The sequence below is a fragment of the Diaporthe citri genome (genome assembly GCF_014595645.1).
Source record: "Diaporthe citri strain NFHF-8-4 chromosome Unknown scaffold_4, whole genome shotgun sequence".
NCBI classification, from domain to species: domain Eukaryota; kingdom Fungi; phylum Ascomycota; class Sordariomycetes; order Diaporthales; family Diaporthaceae; genus Diaporthe; species Diaporthe citri.
The window spans coordinates 3,216,807-3,237,242 of NW_025064849.1; the positions used below are offsets into that span (position 1 = coordinate 3,216,807).

Sequence of the window (20,436 nt, forward strand, 5' to 3'; positions counted from 1 at the left end):
GCCAAGACGACAGACGATGATGGCTGGAGTTGTGTTCTCTCGGCGTTGACGGCGCGATCGGAAGGCCGGCTGGGGGAGGTGCCACAGTTGCTGGAGAGTGCCCGCTTGCCTGCTCGTCGCTGCTACGATGCCATGACCGCTACTTCGCGAGGTGACTCGCACAATGCGACGTCCGGTTCAACGGCGTGGGCAAGGCTCGCAGCGAGAGGAGATGCCCGGCGGCAGAAGGGGGGCCTGGGTGGGGGTTGATTGGGTCGTGCAGGCTGCCAAGGGCATGCCAGCATGCTTGTTGGGTCTATTCTTAGACCACCATCGCCAGGAGACATTGCCGTCTTATTCGCTGGTGGGTGTGTGATGGGGACGATGCCGGCGCTTAAAAATTGTCCATGTCCCGCCAGGGCCTGCTCAGCACCACCTTGTGATTTGGCCCTGTTGGTGTCCATGTGGGGTCTAGCGTCCCCTCCCCTCCCCCTCAACCCCTCCACCCTACATATATCCAGCCCAGATAAGCTTAGTGGGTCTTGAAGCAGGGTCCAGAACATGGAGCTACCATCCCAGTCGACCACGCTGCTGCAGTTTGCAGCTCATGCTGTACTGTAATAATTTCAGCCCGCCTCAGCTCAGGGAAACAGGACCAGCTTGAACATGCACACCACACTACCACTAGGGAAATATTACCCTGCGAGACGACTCTGCTCGGGAGTTCTGTCTTCCATGCTGCAGTGCAACTCCAGGGAACCCAATCAGTGTGCGTTCTCGACGACGACACGATACCCGTCTCACGCATCGAATAGAGCCAAGAGTCTCTAATAGAGTGGCAGCTTCACAAAACGTCGTGGCCCGTCCCGCCCAGCAGGAACTGGCACCGTAGCATCGCATTTGTCAATCGTCTGCCCTGTCCTGGGAAACGTGCTCGTTGCCATGGAGTAATATATAGCCACGGAACACTCGTTTCCCGCTGCACGATGCCTCCCTGGACCTTGACCTCATCGCTCTCCAAAGATCTACTGTGCAGGTCAGCAACTCGTCTCTACTACCTACATACGCACTGTCCGTACAACCAAATGCTATTTGTGGGTGCAAATCGGCCGGGCTTTTCTTTTGCGGGACCAACGAGAACCCAGGTAGTGAGTGACCCAGCTGGGCCCATGCCAGGCCACACGTTTGACCTCGTTGACAGCTCGGCGGACCAGAGATGCTAGGGCTGGTCCCCTCAACGGGTCACCGTCCACAACAAGCATCGCGGGGTCGCTTGGGCCCATTCCCAAAAATAGGCAAATTAAACATCACAGTACACGGTGCACCTCGGAACACACCTTACCCAGCGCATTTCACGGTCAACGCCCGAAGGAAGAACATGGTTGGCCCTCTCTAGCTTGACGGCTCCGTCGCTGGCTCGACATCGGGTCCAATACAAACCATGGAGCCCGCAGTCACGAACCTTGGCTAAAAGCCAACGTAGCCGCGTCATGCACCAGTCAAAGCGGACGTTGCAGCTAAGCATTTGCTGCCATTTGCCCCGTGCGTCTGTCACCTGCAAACACGTACCGGCAGCGTGGACCCGTCGCCCGGTGGCATGTTGGGGCGTTTCTTTATATAGAACATCTGCAGTATTGGGGACCAGAACAGCGCCCTTGTGGATGGGCAGCTTTTGGATTACACCACGTTCTGCGGAGCTTAATAAAAGAATGTGTCTACCACAGGCCTGGCGATCAGCACATAATGAACTGCAGCATTATCGACGCGAACGGGTCAAGGTTTGGTAATCAATTCCCAAATTAGAACTTGGATTGGCCAGAAGGCCCGTATTAGGAAGAATTGGGCCTGCCTGGCTGGAATTCCTACTTCCAATCACAAATGAGCTTTCTACCCGATGCCTTGTAGAGCATTTCGTCTGATTCACTGTGAATGCTCCCGTCTGGTCGGCAAAGATGATTCGAGCAGTGTCAAAAGGATCCGATGGAAGGACAATCACTCCTCGGCATCGTTGGTACACTGACATCAGACGGCTCCAGGATTCACATATCTGGAGGCCTGGCCAAGGCAGCATACAATCCCAAAGTGGTTCTCTTCTACGCAAGGGGCTGCACGTCCAGCTGGGCAAACACACTGTGGCCATTCATCACGTGATGGGTCCCGTTCGCGTCGGCTCAAAGCTCCTCGCAGGTGTTTGACTACTTAGAGAAGGCTCAATGAGCAGCTGCCAACAAGCGCTTATCTTTTAATATCTCGCAGATGGCCCCCGGGGATTGGAAGGCTGTACCAAATCAGATTATCCCATGGGAAGATCTGACCAGGCGGGCCCGCAGCCAATCCAAGGAAGAGTATTCACAACTTCTTCCCACACCAGCTCGTTCCACGCGAGATCATCACACAATGACGGGAGGGAATCCTCTAGGGGCTTATGCCACAGATTGCGGAAGGGTTTCGGTTACTGGTGGAGTCATCACGTTGTGGGGAATGGGAAACATTATCCTGAGAGACCAATGACTGTATTGTGGTATCTGAAACCCGCTCTACCCATCGAGCTTTCCAGGGCTTCCCTGCGTTTGGGCGCTATCAGTTGTGGTCGCCGTTGGCCCAATCCCAAACCATGTCCACGAAGCCACTTCCCCTGCCCATGATGTCCCTGAGCTGCTGGTCGTCACCGCCGTCGAGGCGCTCAGGCTCAATGCCGCCGTCGTCGTAAACGTACACGAGGATGATGTTGGCAAAAGCGTTCTGTGCCTCGCCATGGTCGCCACTCCGCCCAATGATTCGACCGACCATACCGCTGAGTACGCCGTAGGTTAGGTCAGCCAGGCTGTCAATGATGAAGGTTCTGTCCTGGGTCTCTGCTGTGTATCAGCTTTCTGTCATGAAGCCTACCGAGATGCTTCTAACGAGGTTCAAGGTGGAGGACAGAATATAGGAGCATATGGAATGGTAAGCTTACCGCAAAGAGTGTTCTCATCGACCTCGTTTTGCTCGAGGTCCACAATTCCGTTGCAGTTCTCGTGAAACGCAATTATGCGGATGCGGTAGCCAACACCATCTCCACCGCCTGGGTCATCGTCAACGGTAGCAGTGGCAGTACGAAGCTTGATCTTGTTGGTGATGGGCATGGTGTCGATGGTCAGTTCCGATTGATCCGGATTCTGTGTCAAGGAAGTGGACAGGTCCAGCTGGTCAAAGGAATGGTTGAAGGTTGCCAGGTTGGAAGGTTTGGCTGGCTCAGCTGTGAATGCAGGAGAGGTTTGACAGCTGGACTAGCATGTAGACCGCGCAATATAATTCTTGGGGAGGCAGAGAACACTTCCTCTTTCAACTTATATATTTTCCAGATAGCATAATAAATAGCATCTACTGGGAAACAAGTCGACGTATGCTACTCCTCAATTGCATGTTCGGGGTGTAGTAAAAGGATATCCAAAGGGTGATGATGATTTCAGTCATCACTGAATTCAGAAAGGCACTTGCTCATTCTTCTGGATACAAGCCATAACACCAGGAGGCTATCAGCAGTGATCATTGAAGTAATTCTAGCTGCTACTGAATGTCATTGATATTGCCAACCTGACCGGCGAGGCTTGTGATATCCACTACAGGAAGCACCTTACCAAGAAATATGACAGCCGTGACTCTCTGGACCTGCATACCACCCCCGCTCTGGCCGTCTTCAACCTCGATATGAGGATGTTCCATGTTACCAAAAGCTCCAGCGGGGGGTCTACTTCGTTCCTATCTTCAACGATATCGACCAGATGAGCTACAAGAAGGCCTCCCGCAAGTAGCAGGAGGATAGACACCGTGACGCTCACTTCTTTAAGGATATCATCCGTGGCTTCTATACCAATTGGGCCAAAGGACACACCGATGCCTCCGAATAGGATCGACTTTGGAGCATTGATGGGGTGACAGTCTGCATACATTAATTTCAAGCAAAGTTTGCATGTGTGTAGGTGCCTTGTTTTGGGATTTATTGTGATGGCAACACTTGGAGGCATTTATTACATGCCTGCTTCCTACAGTCCAGTGATTGATGTGGTATCTGCAGGCTAAAAACGTCTGACTGATTCTCATCTTATGTCTCTTTTTTGTCTCGTGCTAGGTTTTGTCTCGGGTGTCCTTTCTGTCATGTTCTGCTGCCTTTCGTCCTGTCTGCCTTTCGTCCTATCCTGCCTTGTATCATTTTTTGCTTTGCATCATGTACTGTCTTGATTGTCTTTAGACCAACATGAATAATTAGCGCTTATGCAATACTGTAGTCTAGCATACTTATCATGAGACTTAAGCCCACTAGCACAATCATGGATACCATATCACAAAACGGACTCGGAATGGTCATAGTATGGACCGCAGGAACATCCTCATTACTCAAGGACAAAACAGACAAGCCAACAAGTTCGTCCTGAAGCGCAGATGCTATAATGGGGTTTCCCCATCTACGCCCATATTCAACACCAGCCACGATTTCAGCTGTGTGCATGACTGTTGGGCAAATGCGCAAGACTTTTCTTCTGTCAGCTCCATTAAGTAATGTTGACTTGACTGCCTGCAGTTCAGCTAAGACCAAACTTTCTTCCTATGGATACATCTGTTCGAAGTTGCTGATCGGCCGTTTTCTTGGATGACGAGAACGGGTTGCCTGATGCAATGGGGCCCCTGAGGCCAAGTGAGGTGGCCCTATCTTGTTTCTCAGTTTCGTCATTCACAGTGGCCGTTTAGTGTTAGAATTAGCACCAAGGATGGATAGAGGGCTCGGTAGCAAATGTAATATCGGTTACCTGTGATGCGTCGATAACTACAAACGAGCTCCAGAAGCTGAGCCCCATTCACTTCGAAGGTACGTTACGAATTCACTAAACCTACACAGAATGTATCAAACCCCTCCCTCCACAATTTCCCAAGACTTGGCAAATCCAAGACTGGTCAAACTCAAGACTGAGCTGACCAAATTCGATGCTGGTCAAAGTCAGGACTGGTCTGTCAAACGCGCCTCGCTTAGCCACTACAAACTACCCAGGTATATCTCTAGAACATCCATCAGTCTCGAGCTACCCATTCAAGCTGACCAAACCTTCAAGCCCTGGAACAGCAACGAAAATGGTATTCCATCGATTTCAACAGCTCCCAGCCGAGCTGCGTCTACAAATCTGGGAGTTCGCCATTGACGAATCACTCCTCATCGACGGCCTCGTCACCGACGGACAGAAGCCCATCTGTCGCATTGTTGCACCCCAGGCTGAGTCCGAGTCCCCAAGGGCTCCCTTCAAGCTAGTCGTTCCGGAGGATCTCACAATAGGACACGTCTGCTGCGAGTCACGGGAGGTCTTGCGTCGCTGCGGCCGACTCAACAGCTCACGCAGCTATATTCCTACAACTGACGTGGTCTACATCGACGATTACAATGACTGGGTGAGGCTGGGCAGCAGCTCGCTGCGCCAGGTCCGCCACATCGCCATCTCGGCTCAATTCTGCTATGACCTGTTGGAGATACAAGGCCCGTCGCCCACGGCCCTTGCACAGCTTGGCTGGCGCAGGAACCTCCCCAGAACCTACAATTCAGACTTCTTTGAGCATGTGCTTGTATGCTGCCGTGAGATCGAAAGCATCACGATCGTCCTTCCACCGCTCGAGGAGGACATGCCACACTACGCCGACCATTTGCCTCAGGCAATGCGCCCTGCTTTCCTGAGGATCGTGCCTTACTCGGAGGTCCAGAGGATTCGGATCGCGGGGCCCCATTCCTACACGACATGGTTGAGAGGATCTTCCAACGCCAAGCGCCGGTATCTTGGGCCATTCATCAAAGACGTCACCGAGGTTTGGGAAAAGCACCTTACTCTCCTCTTTGTCCCTGAAGACCAGCGCCGAGCCGTCACTGTACAGGCTGGAGTTTTCCAGTACCTCGAGGGACCGTTCAAGGGCGCAATGAGGTTGTCTTCGATCTACAAAGATACAGGAGAGATGGAAGAGGAGAATCAGCCTGCAGATCAGGATGAGATCAGTTCTTGAACCCAATGGGTTTCTTCAAGACCACACGGTACCTAGGTACGATTCATGCTCGCACTGCCTTGTCTTTCTGCGAAGCTAACCTTAGGAAGCCACGGGACCGTTCATGGATTATTGGGACGCTCAGCGTGCGGCGCGAAATGGAATACAGATGGATCGGTTTCGAGAGTGTCAGGATGTATGAAAGCATCACCTTGGCCTTCAGTGGCTGAATGCGGGGATGTGTGGGAGCTGTTGGCTGGGTACTTGGGAGACATAGTTGATTGCAACAACGGCTGGTGGCACACGCAAGCCAACTGAACCTGGGCATGCACAATGCATTCAGGCACGAATGGAATGGACGGATTTTGATTCGAGACAAGAGGAACACACAGCATCGGCAGGCAGAGACGATAGGTCAGGTACACCGGAGGAATTCCGCTTCTCGAGGGCTGCTCGGCTAGGAGGAAATAGGAGCACATTCCTTCCTACAAATGTACATTCCGCTGCCTTACTGCCTTGAATGAACGGCCAGGCTGAGTGCCTGCTCCCTGTCTTTTCTGGCACAGAAAGTTGATCCAAGAAAACAAACGACGCCATACGACCACACAAAGGGGATTTCCCCGGGCATGCTCCAGGGCAGGTGTATTGTCCTGGAGTCTGAATGGTCTTGCGAGATAATTCTTTGTAAGCCTCGAGTCAAGTGAACTTGACGAAGGTGTATTGTAAATGTGTTGAGCTGTTCACACAATGGCCTGCACCCCAATGTTTGCTATTATGCTACGATGCTCGAATAGACCCAACCAGACGCCATTGGCCAATGGGTGGGTTCAGCTGGTACCTAGAGTACCTAGACGGGCGGACGTTTCCGGACCCTGTCCTTGTTCCCGTCCCTCGCTAGGCTTAAAACGGTGAGCTTCAGGCCGATCCAGGGTCGCGATGCTCTTTTGTTTTGTTACCGCATCCAGAACGTCCCCAAGCTCCCAGCTCCCAGATACCACTTCCCCAAGGGCCTGCACTCGCCTCTTTTTCTTTGAACAAACAGACTGCATGACACAAACCACTGCTCTCAGCTGACAGACGGTGATGACACATCCCCAAACGACACCATCAGTCACTCATTTTCTCCCAGTAAAGACAACCCCACCCAACTGCTTGAGATGGGGCCCCCAAAGAAGGGTGCGCCCAAGGCGAACGAGGACAAGAAGCCGGCCACCAAGGCCGCAGCACCAAAGTTGACCGCCAGGAGGACAGCCACCAAAGCCTCGCCTGCCGACAACGACACCCCGGCGAAGCAGACCACCAAGCAGACGCCCAGCAAGAAGGCCCAGAAGGCAGAGGCTACTGCGAAGGCCGCAGCGTCCTCTGCCACCAAAGCACCAACTGCGCCATTGGACCGGCCTACGTTGCCAGGCGAGACGCCGCCCAGCCAAAGGGCCAAGAGGCAAGCAACCACCGCGAAAGCGAAAGGTACCCCGGCTCCTCCTAAAGCACCAACTGCGCCTCTGGATCGGCCTACATTGCCAGGCGAGGAGCCGCCTAGCCAAAGGGCCAAGAGGAACGAAGCTGCTGCGACAGCCACAGGCACTGCCGCCCCGAAAGCAACAAAAGCGCCTCCGGTCAGGCCTAAGCAGCCAGCCGAGACGCCTCAGCAACGCGCCAATACCTCCCGAAAGCGCAGGTCGTCGTCCATCGACGAGGAGGAGGAGGAAGAGGTTGAACCCGTTGCCACCCGCACTGCCAGCAAGAAGATCAAGACGGGCTCTAGCAACTCTAAGCGGAAGGCTACTGCTGATGCTAACAAGCGACCCTTAAAGGTCGCGAAAGTAGAACAAGACGAGCAAGAGTATGACCCGGTCGATTCCGCGAACCCCAGGCGCAAGCCCGCTGCCAAGAAGGCCGCCAACAGCAAAGCGAAGACTCCAGCTTCGAGGGCCACCGGCACTGCTAATGCGACCGGTCGCAAGCCCGCGGCCTCGAAGGTCGAAAAAGTCGGAAAGGTCAAAAAGGCGCCGGCTGCGAAGTTGCAGACTGGTGTCCAGATCAACTTTGCACCAACCCAACCTCTCGATATCTTCGTCTTTGGCTCTGGCGAGTCTGGCGAGCTCGGCCTAGGCAACAAGAAGATCGACGGAAAGAAGCCTGTCAACGTGAAGCGACCCAGAATCCACCCTTTCCTGTCTGCCGAAGCTGTTGGTGTCGTTCAGATCGCCTGCGGCGGAATGCACTCTGTCGCCCTTACTAAGGACAACAAGATCCTTACCTGGGGCGTCAATGACCAAGGCGCACTCGGCCGCAATACTGCCTGGGACGGCGGCCTTCGTGATGCGGACGCCGAGGACGACGACGACGACGGAGATGACTTCGAGGCGCTGAACCCTATCGAATGCACCCCTGCAGAGGTCAGCACAAAGAACATTGTTAACGGTACTAAGTTCGTCAAGGTCGTCGCGAGTGACAGCGCCTCATTTGCCTTGACCGAGGACGGTCGCCTCTACGGATGGGGTACTTTCCGCGTAAGTTCTTGACATTTCCGTTCATTGTCAACAAATCGACTTACACTATGCAGTCATCCGATGGTATTCTGGGGTTCACCAAGGATACCCTGGTTCAATATGAGCCTGTTTTCCTTCCGGACTGCAAGAAGATTGTGGACATCGCTGTCGGCAACAACCACGTCATGACTCTTGACAACAAGGGCAAGGTCGAGACATGGGGCGCTCCTGAGATGAACCAGCTGGGCCGCCGCGTGGTCCAGCGCGACATGAAGGCCTCTGCCCTGCGACCTGGCGGTCTCTCGTTCAAGCGCGGCATCAAGATTGTCAAGATCGCCTGTGGCTCCTACCACAGCTTCGCCATTGACGACCTTGGGCGTCTCTACGCATGGGGTCTGAACAACTACGGAGAGCTTGGCCTTGACGAAAACGTCGGCGAGGACGCGGCCGCCGTCCTTGAGCCCACCCTCATCGAGTCCCTCACTGATTACGGCATCGCCGAGGTCGCTGGCGGCGAGCACCACTCCATCGCCTGCACCGAGGACGGCAAGCTCCTGGTCTGGGGCCGCATCGACGGCAAGCAGACCGGCCTGACTGCGGACAAGTTCAACAACGACAATGCCATCTACGACGACCATGAGAAGCCCCGCATCCTGACGGTCCCCACGGTCCACGAGGGCTTCCCCTCTGTCGTCTCTGTCGCCTGCGGGACGGACAATTCCTTCGCCATCACCCAGGACGGCAAGGCCTATTCCTGGGGCTTCTCTGCCAACTACCAGACCGGCCAGGGAGAGCAGGATGACGACGTCGAGGTCCCCACACTGATTGACAACTCTGCCGTCCACGACAGGAAGATCCTGTCTGCCGGGGCCGGAGGACAGTTTTCGGTGCTGACAAGCATCCACCAGAATGCCTGAAGGGGCACAGGTATCATTTCTATTCTTACTATGCGCCTATCTTTGGTGCGTCAACGAGAATGCCTCAAGGCATCTTGGCATCTCGACTTTTACGACTCTTTTGTCTAATGGAAGCAAGGAAATATGTGGTTTCTTTCGCATTGTATGAGTATTTAGCGGCAGAAAAAGATTCTCCCACGCTGTGGACAGTGGGCATTTGCGTCTCAAATCGGACGCAGGGAAAGGGTATCACAAGGGAACGGATTTGGTAACCACATTTGATAGTAAATGAACGGAAGGCAAGGGAGGGTTCGACGGCAATGGACCGGGAGGCGAAGGACGGGACGAGAGGAATCACGGTGTTCAGGTGTGTATTTGATGAACATGGTCTACATTCGGACCAACCAAGGCCGCTGCTGTCTAGAGTACAAGTTGAAAATGGGACAGCTCATGAAACACCGCCAGCCACGATCTTTGCCATATTCCCACTGCCCCCTGATTTGTGTGTTAGCATAGAGTAATGTATGCAATCTGGAACATTCCAAAGCACAATAGACGGGGAACTGTGATAGGGAAAGACTAATGCTTACGACTGGAGAAGATGCTCATGATGCCAAAGCCGACGTAGAAGAGCGCCAGGGGATACGCCACGAGGCCCCTCATGCCGCGCATCCTGCCGACGGCGCAGAAAATGCCCGAGGCGCTGTACGTGCACCACATGATAGCGGCGGAGGTCATGACGATGCCCAGGGGCGTGTCCATGGGCATGACGATCCCGAGCAGGCTGGTTGCGGTCAGGGGCAGCAGGCAGTAGCCCAGGACGGAGGCGCTGCGGAAGTACGTGAGGGTGGAGGACAGCTCGTTGGGGTGGGCCATTCCCCCGTGGGCCGAAGGGGGCTGGCCCGGCTGGTGGCCGCCGTAGGGGGTGGCCTGGGAGGCGCCGTCGCCGTCCTCGAGGGGCGTCATGAGCGAGATGATGAAGTGCAGCGATATCGAGCCCAGCGCCGCGAGGCCGTAGATGTAGCCGAAGTGCAGGTTGCCCGAGAAGAGGAGGAAGAAGCCGAACAGGCCCGCGAACAGGATCGGCCCGCCCAGGTCGCTGTCGTCCATCAGGTGCTGGTCGATGCGGCGGAAGGGGTTGAGCACGGCGAGTGTCTGAAAAGAGAGAAAGGATTAGTTGATCTGCCACTAGCTTTCAAGACCACAAGACGCATCGCATTGCCGCCGCAAGACACGAGAGACGCGGCGCAATGGAAACACCACATGAACGCACCTTGGCCTGTATGTGCGAGAAGTTGACGCCCAACTCCTCCAGCAGCGGCGGCTCGCCCTCGTAGCCCTCGGTGGAGAAGGCGGCGATCCAGCCCGTCCTGAGCCCGCCCTGCTCGCCCATGCGCCCGGAGACCCCCGCGGCGGGCGCGCCGAAGCCGTAGTTAGCGGCGCCGGCGGGTGCGCCATAGCCGCCGTACGAGGCCTGTGAAGGTGTCGCGTGGCCCGAGACGTCGGCGGGTGCGTATTGTGATGGGTAGAACTGGAGGTTCTGGGCGGACTGCGGGGCGTAGGCTGGGTTGCCCTGGGGCTGTGCCCCGTAGCCGAACTGGGACATGTTTTTATGAGGCCCGTTGACGAATGCTGGCCGGAGGGAGCAGGAGATCGAGGAGCTGTCGACGTCGGTTCGAGTGGGACGGGAGGCTCCCTGGTTGTTGTATATGCGGTTTGGTGTTCTAAGGAGGGCTCAATGAGGGAGCTATTGCAGTAAAGACAGATTTGTAGAGGTGGCGCGAGTGGTGACGGTCGGATTCGGTCGTGCTGCGATGTTGATGTTGTCGTGGAACCACGAGGAGCAAATGCGAGATGATGCAGGCTTCCAAAATGTTTCCTTGTTCGTCAGGGGCCAGCTGGCTTTGGTGGGCATGGACAGCTGTTCCTTGTTCCCCCAGACCAGGCCACTACCGGAACAAGGCAGACAAGGTGCTGGGAGCTTGAGCTGCGGGCTGGCTGGCATCCCGCCCGCGGCAGGCAAGGCAGGACCAAAATCAATCAACGGCCCGATGATCGGCAAAATTTCCACTCCCTGTCGCCTCCGGGACTAGACCAGCGAGAGAGCTTCGAGTCCGTCTTAGTTCCCGTCAGCGAATTTTCCTGAAGCGCGTTCCCGCCGTCCATGACACCACGATCCGCCTTTTGAATCCCGCATCTTCCTCGCACTATCAAGCCCAAAGTGCTGCGAATATCCGAGGCACGACGAAGCGGGAGGGCAGTCAGCATCGTGGTTTCTAGAGAACAGACCAGCGCCGAGCCAGGTCGTTGTTCAAGATGGTGAGCATCGCCGAGATCTAAACTGTCGCATGATCGTCGGGCCATACCATGGTCGCTGCACCTACCCGTGGAGGACACTACCACTGATAAACTTTCCTCTGCCAGGCCTACCGCCTCATAACCCAGGTCATATTCATCGGCAGCCGAGTGGTCGGGCGCGCCTTCGCCGAAGCCTACAAGCAAGCCTCCGCCTCGTCAAGCTACCAAAGGGCACAGCAAAAAGCGGGAGGCTCGGCCGCCGGCCGCGCCAACATCTCCTCGGGCATGACGCTTGAGGAGGCCGTCAAGATCCTCAACGTGAAACCGCCGCAGGGCGGCAAGGCCGATGTGGAGGAGATCACGGAGCGCTTCAAGCGCCTGTTCGACGCCAACGACCCGCAGAAGGGCGGCAGCTTCTACCTGCAGAGCAAGATCCTGAGGGCGCGCGAGCGCCTCGAGGCAGAGATTAAGCCCGCGCAGGAGAATATGGCCCACGAGCAAGAGGTCAAGGAGGGGTGGAAGCCGAACATTTACAAGGATAAATGATAACGGAGGAGGCCCAGGGATGGCTTCGGAGGGGCCGGGGGTGCGGTCTGCGTCGTGGAGCGTGCATGGAGGCCGTGACGCTCCGCCCTGAGGGAGTGGCATCTCAACGCCTCTAAGATACTCGCTCCGCGAGAGGCACGCGGTTCCTCTCCCATCAGCGACGATTCCAGCCACACCTCGACCCAATATCCAATGGAACAGGGTGCTCAAAAAGACCTTTCGGGGGCGAATCCGGGCACACCCACGCTTCCCACTTCTCAGCGCTAGCGGATACTCCGCTGGCATATGCTGCATATACCACACATCTTCACTCGACATTGCAAGGCGTTTATTTGGGTGTGGGTTTCCGGCGCGTGCGAGGGGGGTCGATTTGTCGGCACCCAGGGCAAGCCAGTTGTGCTATCCATGTGTCATAGAATTTTGTGTATACTACGAGTCCCCAAGGCGGGGGTTACAGGAGAGAAGCTTTGGAATTGAGGCATCATCAGGTGGCGCATCATTGCCATGCCCTTTATGCGTGTGCGCGGAGCTATTTTGACTGTCAGACTATGCGCCAGTGCTCGATCGATCCCCCGGATCTCTATTCGACAGGAGGGCCAGTGAAATGGCAAACCAAGCATCATCCAGCTGAGCACAGGAAGTTGTGGAGTATATCGGCTTTCTTGAGACCTCCAATTAACTAATTTTCTAATTAGACCTCGGCTACTTTCTTCGAGACGTTTTGGACCAAATACTGTAACAAAAGCCTGCAAAGTTAAGAGCATGTCCACAGAGCGGCAGTCTTCTACGGTCCTGCCGAGATAATAGACTGCCCAGATACACCCCTCTTTTTGACCTTCTTGCTTGACCACATTCGCAGGACTCTCTTCTTGGAGAACATCGCCCTTCTCGATAACCCTTTTAGGAACTTGACAAGTTCAGGGTCAACAGATATATGAGGTTCATCAAGAGTCCCTGGTTGAGAATTCCTGGCCTCTTCCACGTAAGCCAACAGCGAGTCCTGTTCTTGGTCGACAATCTGGGGCCCATGGCAGGCGACCTGGCTCTGGACGAAATATCGGAGCTGCAGGGAGGCGGCAAAGGACAAGAAGGTCGTCCTCGATCGCGGGCTGAACTCAAAGCACAGCTTCGACCAGTGTGAAGGACATTTCGCGGTGTGTGTGCTTTTACATAACAAGCAGATATGCTTTTTCCCGCTGCCGTCGTTCGGCCGCGATCGTACATCGACCTTGTTGACCTGGATTTCCATCACCCTGTCCAGCTCAAGTAGCAGTGCTGGCGAGGCCTGCTCCGTCAGGTGCTCTGCCTCAAGTGCTCGGTACCCGGCGTAGAGAGCCATTGATCTGATGATTCCGACCGACTCCATGGTCTTGTCGAAGTGGAGTCTTTTCAATGTATGAATCGCGGAGCAGAGCAACGCAAGGGATGGCTCAAAAGATGCATCCTTCCAGTTCGTGATGTGCTGGGACCAAGTCTCCGGCCGGCTATTGTTCCCTCAGGTGGAGTTCAGCATTTATTCTGTAGAAGAGGGAAAGGACCGGAGATGGCACGCAAGGCTCGTTGTAGGGTAGCCGAGTGTAATTGGGAAATTTAAACCCCAGAAATGAACTAGGAAAACACGTACCGGAGGAAGTCAACTGCTGAGCGGTGTATGAATCGGACAGCGCTCTTTTGCTTGCTTCTTGTATCGAATGTGTCTGGACCATGTGCCAGCCATATAGTGTCCAAATGCACCACTTCCACAAAGCCCAGACAGCGACTTTGGATGATTCTCTCCATGGATTCAAAAACCCAGTCTAGCTCTTCCGGCGGCCATGGCTCAATCGGGGCTCTCAGCACTTCTTCCTCACCCAACTCGAATGCGTAATGAAGTCCGAAGAGGCTCAGCTTCCATTTATCTCGAGTTCCGTAGTAGACCAGTTCCAGCAGCTTGGAAGTCTGGCGCCGATACGAATCCGGAACTCGTTTTAGCATCACCCGGTACAGCTCGTCCAAGTCGGTTGGGAGGTCGCGGAGGCGGAGTTGCATGTCAGAAACGCCATCTCTGTTCACAAGGCCTTCCATTAGGCTCTGAACCACGAGACGGACCCAGAGAAAAACGCCTGCAGATGCTTCGACAATCTCTTCCATCAATGCCTTCGACTCCTCTGGATGGAATTTCAGAAGCCGTCGCATCCGGTGATCATGCTCCATTTTGTCGCTCACGTAGAAGCTGATGTCATCGTGAGTGAGTTGGTGGAGCCGCAGTCTTGGGCTGGCGGCGAAGGCGTCCTCGAATACGGCCCAGGGCCGGCTGGAGATCACAGCCTTAACATTCTCTCGCTGGCAGATTGACTTGAGGATCTCAGCCAAGTCGCTCATCTCGGCGCTCTCAGCGTCGTATTCGTCAAGCCCGTCGATCGAGAGGAAGAACCGTGCGTCGGGCGAGTGCTGAAAGATTCTGTTCAGCGCCATCAGCAGCTCGTTGCGGCTCGGCTCGAACGAAGCCGGCCGCTTCGATGATAGCTGCATTGATTCAAAGCGCTCCGGAAACGCAACTTTGATACGCTCTGTGTTTAATGCGAGATTCTGCGATCCGAGATGAGTGAAAAACCTCTGCTCCTCGCCTCTCCAAAACATGGGTTCCGGCTTCTGGTGCGTGCTCAGCAATTCGAGAACCAGAGACCTCAGAAGTCCCATTTCCGACTTCTGCATTTCTGTGCCGAGGTAGTCAAAGTAGAAGGAGGCTTTGAATATTTCGCGTCCCGCCGCCCATTCCGATAGGGCAACATCCAGCTTTGGGTTGGTGTTGATGTACTTCATGAGCGTGCTCTTCCCAGACCCTGCCTTGCCCGTGATCCAATGTGTGCCGCAGCCTTTTGTCACGAAATGATTGAAATCATCCCACGGCACTGTCTTTTCCGCCGGACTGTTCTGGAATACCCAGTCCAGAGTGCCCTTGTGAGGAGACCAGATACCTTGTTGTCGCTCCTCCATGGTCGGATACCACAGCGAGCTCCGGAATGCGCGGTCCATATTCCAGAGCAGCTGTCTAGAATTTGTTTCACTAGTAATAATGGGGTCTAGGTCTTCGAGCTCGCCTTTGCCCAGGCTGGCCATGATCTCCTGGTGCCGCCTCGCAGTGACAGGAGGCACCCCTTAGAAGCAGGCTATCTGGAGATGTTGCCTGAGAAGATTTGTGAAACCATGTGCTAGCAGGTGGAGTGAGCAGATAGGTGCACAGTAAGTGGAAGGACAGCGACAGCTAGAAGAATGTAGCCATAAGGAAGACAAGCGACGTGTGCTGTTCCCGTCCGCTAGTCCTGCAGGCGGCAAATAGTTGCCAGTCACAGCTGCGTGGCAGTGCCGCGACATGCATCGGTGAGCTGACAGGCTAGGGGGGTATATGTATTTCCACTTGTAATTGGCTCACGTATCACGGTGTGTTACCACAAGCCACAAAATATTGACCGTTTTAATGCACTACGACAATCACAGGGCGCAGTAAATGATGTTCACCTAATTAGAAGGAGGCAAAGGGGAATACTTCTTAATGATGAAATAGCCTTGCCAAGTCAACCGTGAAGTCAGCAAGCAACGGACGCGTAAATTGTACCACTTCTACCTCTTCTCAATTATGTATATCTGAATCTTCCGGTAATAACATCGCGCCTCTACAGCCTGGGCTTGCAATCCATCTTTTGTCACCCACACTACAAACTTCAGTGCCCATGAACCAGAAATGATTGAGACCTCCGGATGGGAACACTCCTCAATACTTGACATGGCGGAAATGCCTATTGTAGGGTATGAGACTAGTCTCCTGCAGTATGAGAGCAGAATGTATGATACTGGCTTGGAAATGGAAATTGGTGAGCAAATTTGAGGGAACAAGGGACCAAGATGTCCTCGTGAGTATCTATATACCAAATTTGGAGACAATACCAAGGATATGCGACCCTTAGTCAATGAGCTCTTATTCTCACATTATATTCAGCTCTAGTAAAAATACTTTATTGCGTGCAACATGTCCTGAGGTCCGCGGCTGTGTTCTGTGGCTATCAATTATAGTCAATGGCACCAGTAAGGGAACTGAATCGCTTCACTGTGGAAAGTGCGTCACCGGCCGGGGCGTAGTATGCTTGATGAGGACCTGGCAGTATCAATTGGGAAGGCATGCGCTGTAGTAAAGTTGGAGGGCAAACCGGGGAAAAGTTTGCAATTGCCCCCTGTCAAATGAAGCCTAGCGGTTGATTCTTATTATTTTATTATTGGATTTCTAAGCCAGAGTAGAACCTGCTATCTGCGGGATCGATCAGACCACCTTAATGATATTGGCGTGCCGGATCGCTGAACTTTTCCTTTGTGCTGCGCTTTGTCTTCCGCGCCCCACAAAGCTGCTTCAGGAAGTTCCACCAGAAGACGCACTCCGCCACAAACTCCTCCACCTTGAGCGAGATGGCCACGAGGGCCATGATGATGAAAGCGGCCCAGGACATCCACTTGAGCTTTGAGCTCGACGACACGGTGATGTCGACGACGCCAACTCCAAGACCGACGACATAGGCGACGAGAGCAATCACTGTCAGTATGACGCTCCCCAGCAGCAGAAAGAAGGCAGCGCAGGCGGCGATGCCGCCGCACAGGCCAAACACCTTGGACGGCAGGCCCTCGCGCGGGTCGTCGTTGCGCGACCTGAAGCTCACCGCGGTGGCGGCGAGCAGCACCAGCAGCAGCAGGCAGGTGAAGAAGGCGGCGAGCGCGTACATGGCGACGATGGGGATGAAGAGCAGGTTGACGGTCCAGGCGGACAGGTCGGCGCCGGCCTCGTGCACCAGCCGGTCGACCGTGTTGACGGCGCCGTCGACGGGCTCGCGGATGGCGAGCTGCGCGCCCTCGGGCACGTAGAAGACGCCCAGCGCGCGCGCGAGGACCGCGCCGGGCTGGAAGCCGAAGATGGTGCCGTTGTTGGCGGTCGAGTTGAAGGAGGTCTCGCCGCTCGAGAAGAGGCGGGTGCACGACATGGAGCCGGAAGCAGCGGTGGCGGTTGTGGAGTTGGAGTCGGACTCGCTCGTCGTCGAGTTCATGGTGGCGTTTCCGCTGCAGTACGTCGTCAGGTGCAGTGACATTGTCCTCGGGATGTCGATGTCGTCGAGGGCGCCGGCGGCCTCCTGGAGCCACTTGTTCAGGGCGTCCTGGATGGTGCCGAGGACCTTGTCCATGAGGCCCATGACGGCGTTCTCGATGTCGTCGAGCTTGTCGCCGATCTCGTCGATGATCTTGTCAGCCTCGGCCTCGGCGGCGGTGGCGACGGCCCCGGCCGCTGACTCGACGGCCGACGCGGCGCCCGACGCAAAGGTTTCGACCGAGTCGGCGGCATCGCTCGCCTTGCCTGCGACGTCGCTCACGAAGGATCCGAGGCCCCTTCGAGTCTTGGTGGCCTCGGTGGTGTTGTCGACGAGGGTGATTACTGGCGGGTTGAAACGGGCAAAGTTGCTCATGTCGATCTGTCGTGATGTTAGCAAGGGGCCTCACGTAAATAGTTCACACTGCTTATATATCCACCGTCGGTACCGTTAGTACTTACTGTTATCAGCGAAAGGTCACTGCTTCCATCGCCATGTCTCCCAGCAACGAGGATGATGAGCGTAAGGACCAGGACGGCGATTGTGAGTGCTATCGTAGCGCCGAGCCGGAACACCCTCCAGATAAATCTTTTGGACGTGTTGGAGGGCTGTGAATCGGGTCTCGTCTTCTCCGGGTAGGACTCGTGAGTTGAGCCCTCTGGATTCCAGCCGTTACGGGGCGGGTAGCCCTGTCCTTGGTGCATGCTGTCCATTTTGAAGGTTGATAGGCCGGCTATCAAAGTAGATGTGTGTATTAGAAAAGATGAGGGTATCGAGAATGAAAAGAAGGATTTTGCCGAAACGGAAAGGTCGGTTTTTGCTTGGTTGTCTAAACTCTGAAGTTGATTGAAGTGTATGCCGGCAGAGGCGTGTAAGCCTTCAAATACGAAGGAGGAGCAGAACACCCTTTCAAGATGAACCACCAACAAAGCACTGAAACGGACCAGGTGTAATTATTTGTAGAAGATGCAGGCACAGGGACCCCAAGCCCGACAATGGGGTCCCAAGGCCTCTTGAACAAAGATATCAAAGAAGCAGCACAATCGGAACGGAAAAGCGCGGGACTGTAGCAGTTCGCAAGGTTCGCAAGTCCATTGGCTGTCGATGTCTCGCCCTACGGTGACAATACGCGCCAACTGGGGGGTCGTCAAGGGTGCACCAGGGCCCACCCGCCAGGGCGGCCCCGCACCTGCAGCGGCTCCGGGGTCTCGGCCTCATGCCAAACACATTGTGGCCAATGGCACAATCGTTTCTGTTTCAATCGCGTGAGCCGCCCACCAATCAACCGGCCGAGGTAACTGACTGTTCGCGCCTACCGACTTGAAACTGACGACGACTTCGACGTCGCCAGTCACCAGACACTCTCTCAGCCATCCCACCCTCAGCTTGCCAGCGGGCAGTGCATCTGCAGTATCAGGATCATGGGGGCAGGAAAGGGGCAAATGGCATGGCTGCATGCATGCAGGCACGAAGGAAGCTGCAGCTGCGACAGCTGAAGATCATCAGTGCCTCCCTTGTGGACTGTTCTACCCCTGGCAGTCAGTCCAGATGCGCAGCCCAGGCAGAGCCCAAAGTGCCTAGGGACATCCCGAGTTCCCCTGCTCTTGGAATCAGTGGTGCAGCAGTGCAGCAGTGCAGCAGTGCAGAGGTGCAGAGGTGCAGAGGTGCAAAAGGACCTTGAGCATAGATTTCCCATGTATTGGTATGGACGACGCTTGCTAGCAGCACGTTGTTGTCCCATCCTCGGCCGATTTCAATGCCTTGTACCACCAATGCTACATTGCTTTTAGCCAAGATCTTTCTCTCAGCCACTCCATGGCAGATAATCATGGTCTGGGATGGCTGCATGTCTTTTCATTACCACAGCCTATATGGCCATTTGTTATGTGATATTAACCCTGTATAGCTACCATATATTTGTACCCTTGTACCTCTGACTTCCTTTCCATCTGTTCAAATAGGACCAAGCACCAACCAGATAAACCTATCAAACCTAGAATTATTAAACAAGACTGGCTAATTTTCTTCTGCAGCCAATATTTGAGTGAACTTTGGGTTCCGACATATAATCATTCACCCCGCAACGTGAACTCCGCCATCGCTATGAACGAAATATCACACCATCCAGGACCCCGCCAGGCTCCGAACCTAGTTGAGCTCATCTCCTATCTGACGAGCTAGCTTGGGAAACGCCAGCAGCACCTCGTCCTCAGGCGTCGAAAATACGAAGCTCTCCCCCCAGCTCGTCCCCAGGCCCTGCCCGTCCCCCCTGGAAAACGTGTAGGGCGGCGGCCGAGGGAAGTTCGCCAGCGTGCTACGCAGCCCCGACGCGTCCGTCGTCCCGCTGGCGCGCTGCGTCGTGCCCCGTGACGTCCGCGCCCCGATCGTCACGTACTCGGCAAAGTCGAACGTGGCGTCGGAGCTGTACACGCTGCTGGTGGTCACCGTCGTGCGCCTGCTCCTGCTTCCCCCGCTGCCGGCGGCCGGCTGCTGCTTGCGGGCCCCCGCCTGCCAGGGTCGGCTCCGTGCCAGGCTCGCCACCCTGCCCGCGCGCCTCAGGGGCCGCGGCAGCAGGACCGTGTCGCGGATGACCGGGTTGAGGTAATCCGACAGCCGGATGCTGGCCGTGGGTGTCACCGGGAGGCTCGGGTACCGGCTGACTAGGCGCCGGGACGGCCGGAAGCAAATCGGCACTTGCTCGGATGTGCGGTCCCCTGGCGTGGCCTCGACGGCTGCCGGGTCTGGTAGTTGTGGTTCGTCGGTTGCGAAGCTCTCGGCGGCACTGGCGGTCTTGTCCTCTGAGCCGAACAGGCCCCCGTGGGCGACCATGCCACGCTCCGCGGCATCCGGCGTGGAGCTCGAGTCGGACAGGCTCAGGGAGCCCCTTCTATTCCGTATCCTCCGCCGTGCACGCCTGTAGCAGAACAGTGTCAGGACGGCCACTATCAAGACGGCGCCGACTGTGCCGCCAGCGATGCCTCCTTTTTGTCCAGCGTCTGATATGGGAATTGAGTGCCGTGCCATGGGTTGGAGTGCCCGTGCAGTTGTCGGGTTCGATGTAGACTGTCGTCGTCTCCCTTATTGTGGTCGGCGGGCGTGAAGTCGCGGTGGCATTGCTCGGGG

The 20,436-nt window shown here is 55.4% G+C and overlaps 8 protein-coding genes across 8 annotated transcripts; 3 read left to right on the plus strand and 5 right to left on the minus strand.

Moving 5' to 3' along the window:
• Nucleotides 1-2,559: 2,559 nt before the first annotated feature.
• On the minus strand, nucleotides 2,560-3,684 carry INS49_010044 (uncharacterized protein; the record flags this gene model as incomplete). Its single annotated transcript, XM_043170770.1, has 3 exons — nucleotides 2,560-2,837; nucleotides 2,936-3,217; nucleotides 3,600-3,684. The coding sequence occupies 3 exons, from the start codon at nucleotides 3,682-3,684 to the stop codon at nucleotides 2,560-2,562; spliced, it is 645 nt and encodes a 214-aa protein (XP_043025335.1).
• Nucleotides 3,685-5,085: 1,401 nt separating this feature from the next.
• Nucleotides 5,086-5,997, plus strand: INS49_010045 (uncharacterized protein; the record flags this gene model as incomplete). The annotated part of the gene is made up of 1 exon (XM_043170771.1): nucleotides 5,086-5,997. One exon carries the CDS (start codon nucleotides 5,086-5,088, stop codon nucleotides 5,995-5,997), a length of 912 nt encoding a protein of 303 aa, XP_043025336.1.
• Nucleotides 5,998-7,133: 1,136 nt separating this feature from the next.
• INS49_010046 (uncharacterized protein) lies at nucleotides 7,134-9,385 on the plus strand (the record flags this gene model as incomplete). The annotated part of the gene is made up of 2 exons (XM_043170772.1): nucleotides 7,134-8,489; nucleotides 8,543-9,385. 2 exons carry the CDS (start codon nucleotides 7,134-7,136, stop codon nucleotides 9,383-9,385), a joined length of 2,199 nt encoding a protein of 732 aa, XP_043025337.1.
• A 427-nt stretch (nucleotides 9,386-9,812) lies between these two features.
• On the minus strand, nucleotides 9,813-10,970 carry INS49_010047 (uncharacterized protein; the record flags this gene model as incomplete). Its single annotated transcript, XM_043170773.1, has 3 exons — nucleotides 9,813-9,859; nucleotides 9,955-10,519; nucleotides 10,638-10,970. The coding sequence occupies 3 exons, from the start codon at nucleotides 10,968-10,970 to the stop codon at nucleotides 9,813-9,815; spliced, it is 945 nt and encodes a 314-aa protein (XP_043025338.1).
• Nucleotides 10,971-11,680: 710 nt separating this feature from the next.
• On the plus strand, nucleotides 11,681-12,208 carry INS49_010048 (uncharacterized protein; the record flags this gene model as incomplete). The annotated part of the gene is made up of 2 exons (XM_043170774.1): nucleotides 11,681-11,683; nucleotides 11,789-12,208. 2 exons carry the CDS (start codon nucleotides 11,681-11,683, stop codon nucleotides 12,206-12,208), a joined length of 423 nt encoding a protein of 140 aa, XP_043025339.1.
• A 784-nt stretch (nucleotides 12,209-12,992) lies between these two features.
• INS49_010049 (uncharacterized protein) lies at nucleotides 12,993-15,307 on the minus strand (the record flags this gene model as incomplete). The annotated part of the gene is made up of 2 exons (XM_043170775.1): nucleotides 12,993-13,692; nucleotides 13,833-15,307. 2 exons carry the CDS (start codon nucleotides 15,305-15,307, stop codon nucleotides 12,993-12,995), a joined length of 2,175 nt encoding a protein of 724 aa, XP_043025340.1.
• A 1,205-nt stretch (nucleotides 15,308-16,512) lies between these two features.
• INS49_010050 (uncharacterized protein) lies at nucleotides 16,513-18,026 on the minus strand (the record flags this gene model as incomplete). Its single annotated transcript, XM_043170776.1, has 2 exons — nucleotides 16,513-17,694; nucleotides 17,775-18,026. The coding sequence occupies 2 exons, from the start codon at nucleotides 18,024-18,026 to the stop codon at nucleotides 16,513-16,515; spliced, it is 1,434 nt and encodes a 477-aa protein (XP_043025341.1).
• Nucleotides 18,027-19,461: 1,435 nt separating this feature from the next.
• Nucleotides 19,462-20,337, minus strand: INS49_010051 (uncharacterized protein; the record flags this gene model as incomplete). Its single annotated transcript, XM_043170777.1, has 1 exon — nucleotides 19,462-20,337. The coding sequence occupies one exon, from the start codon at nucleotides 20,335-20,337 to the stop codon at nucleotides 19,462-19,464; it is 876 nt and encodes a 291-aa protein (XP_043025342.1).
• Between the last annotated feature and the right edge of the window lie 99 nt (nucleotides 20,338-20,436).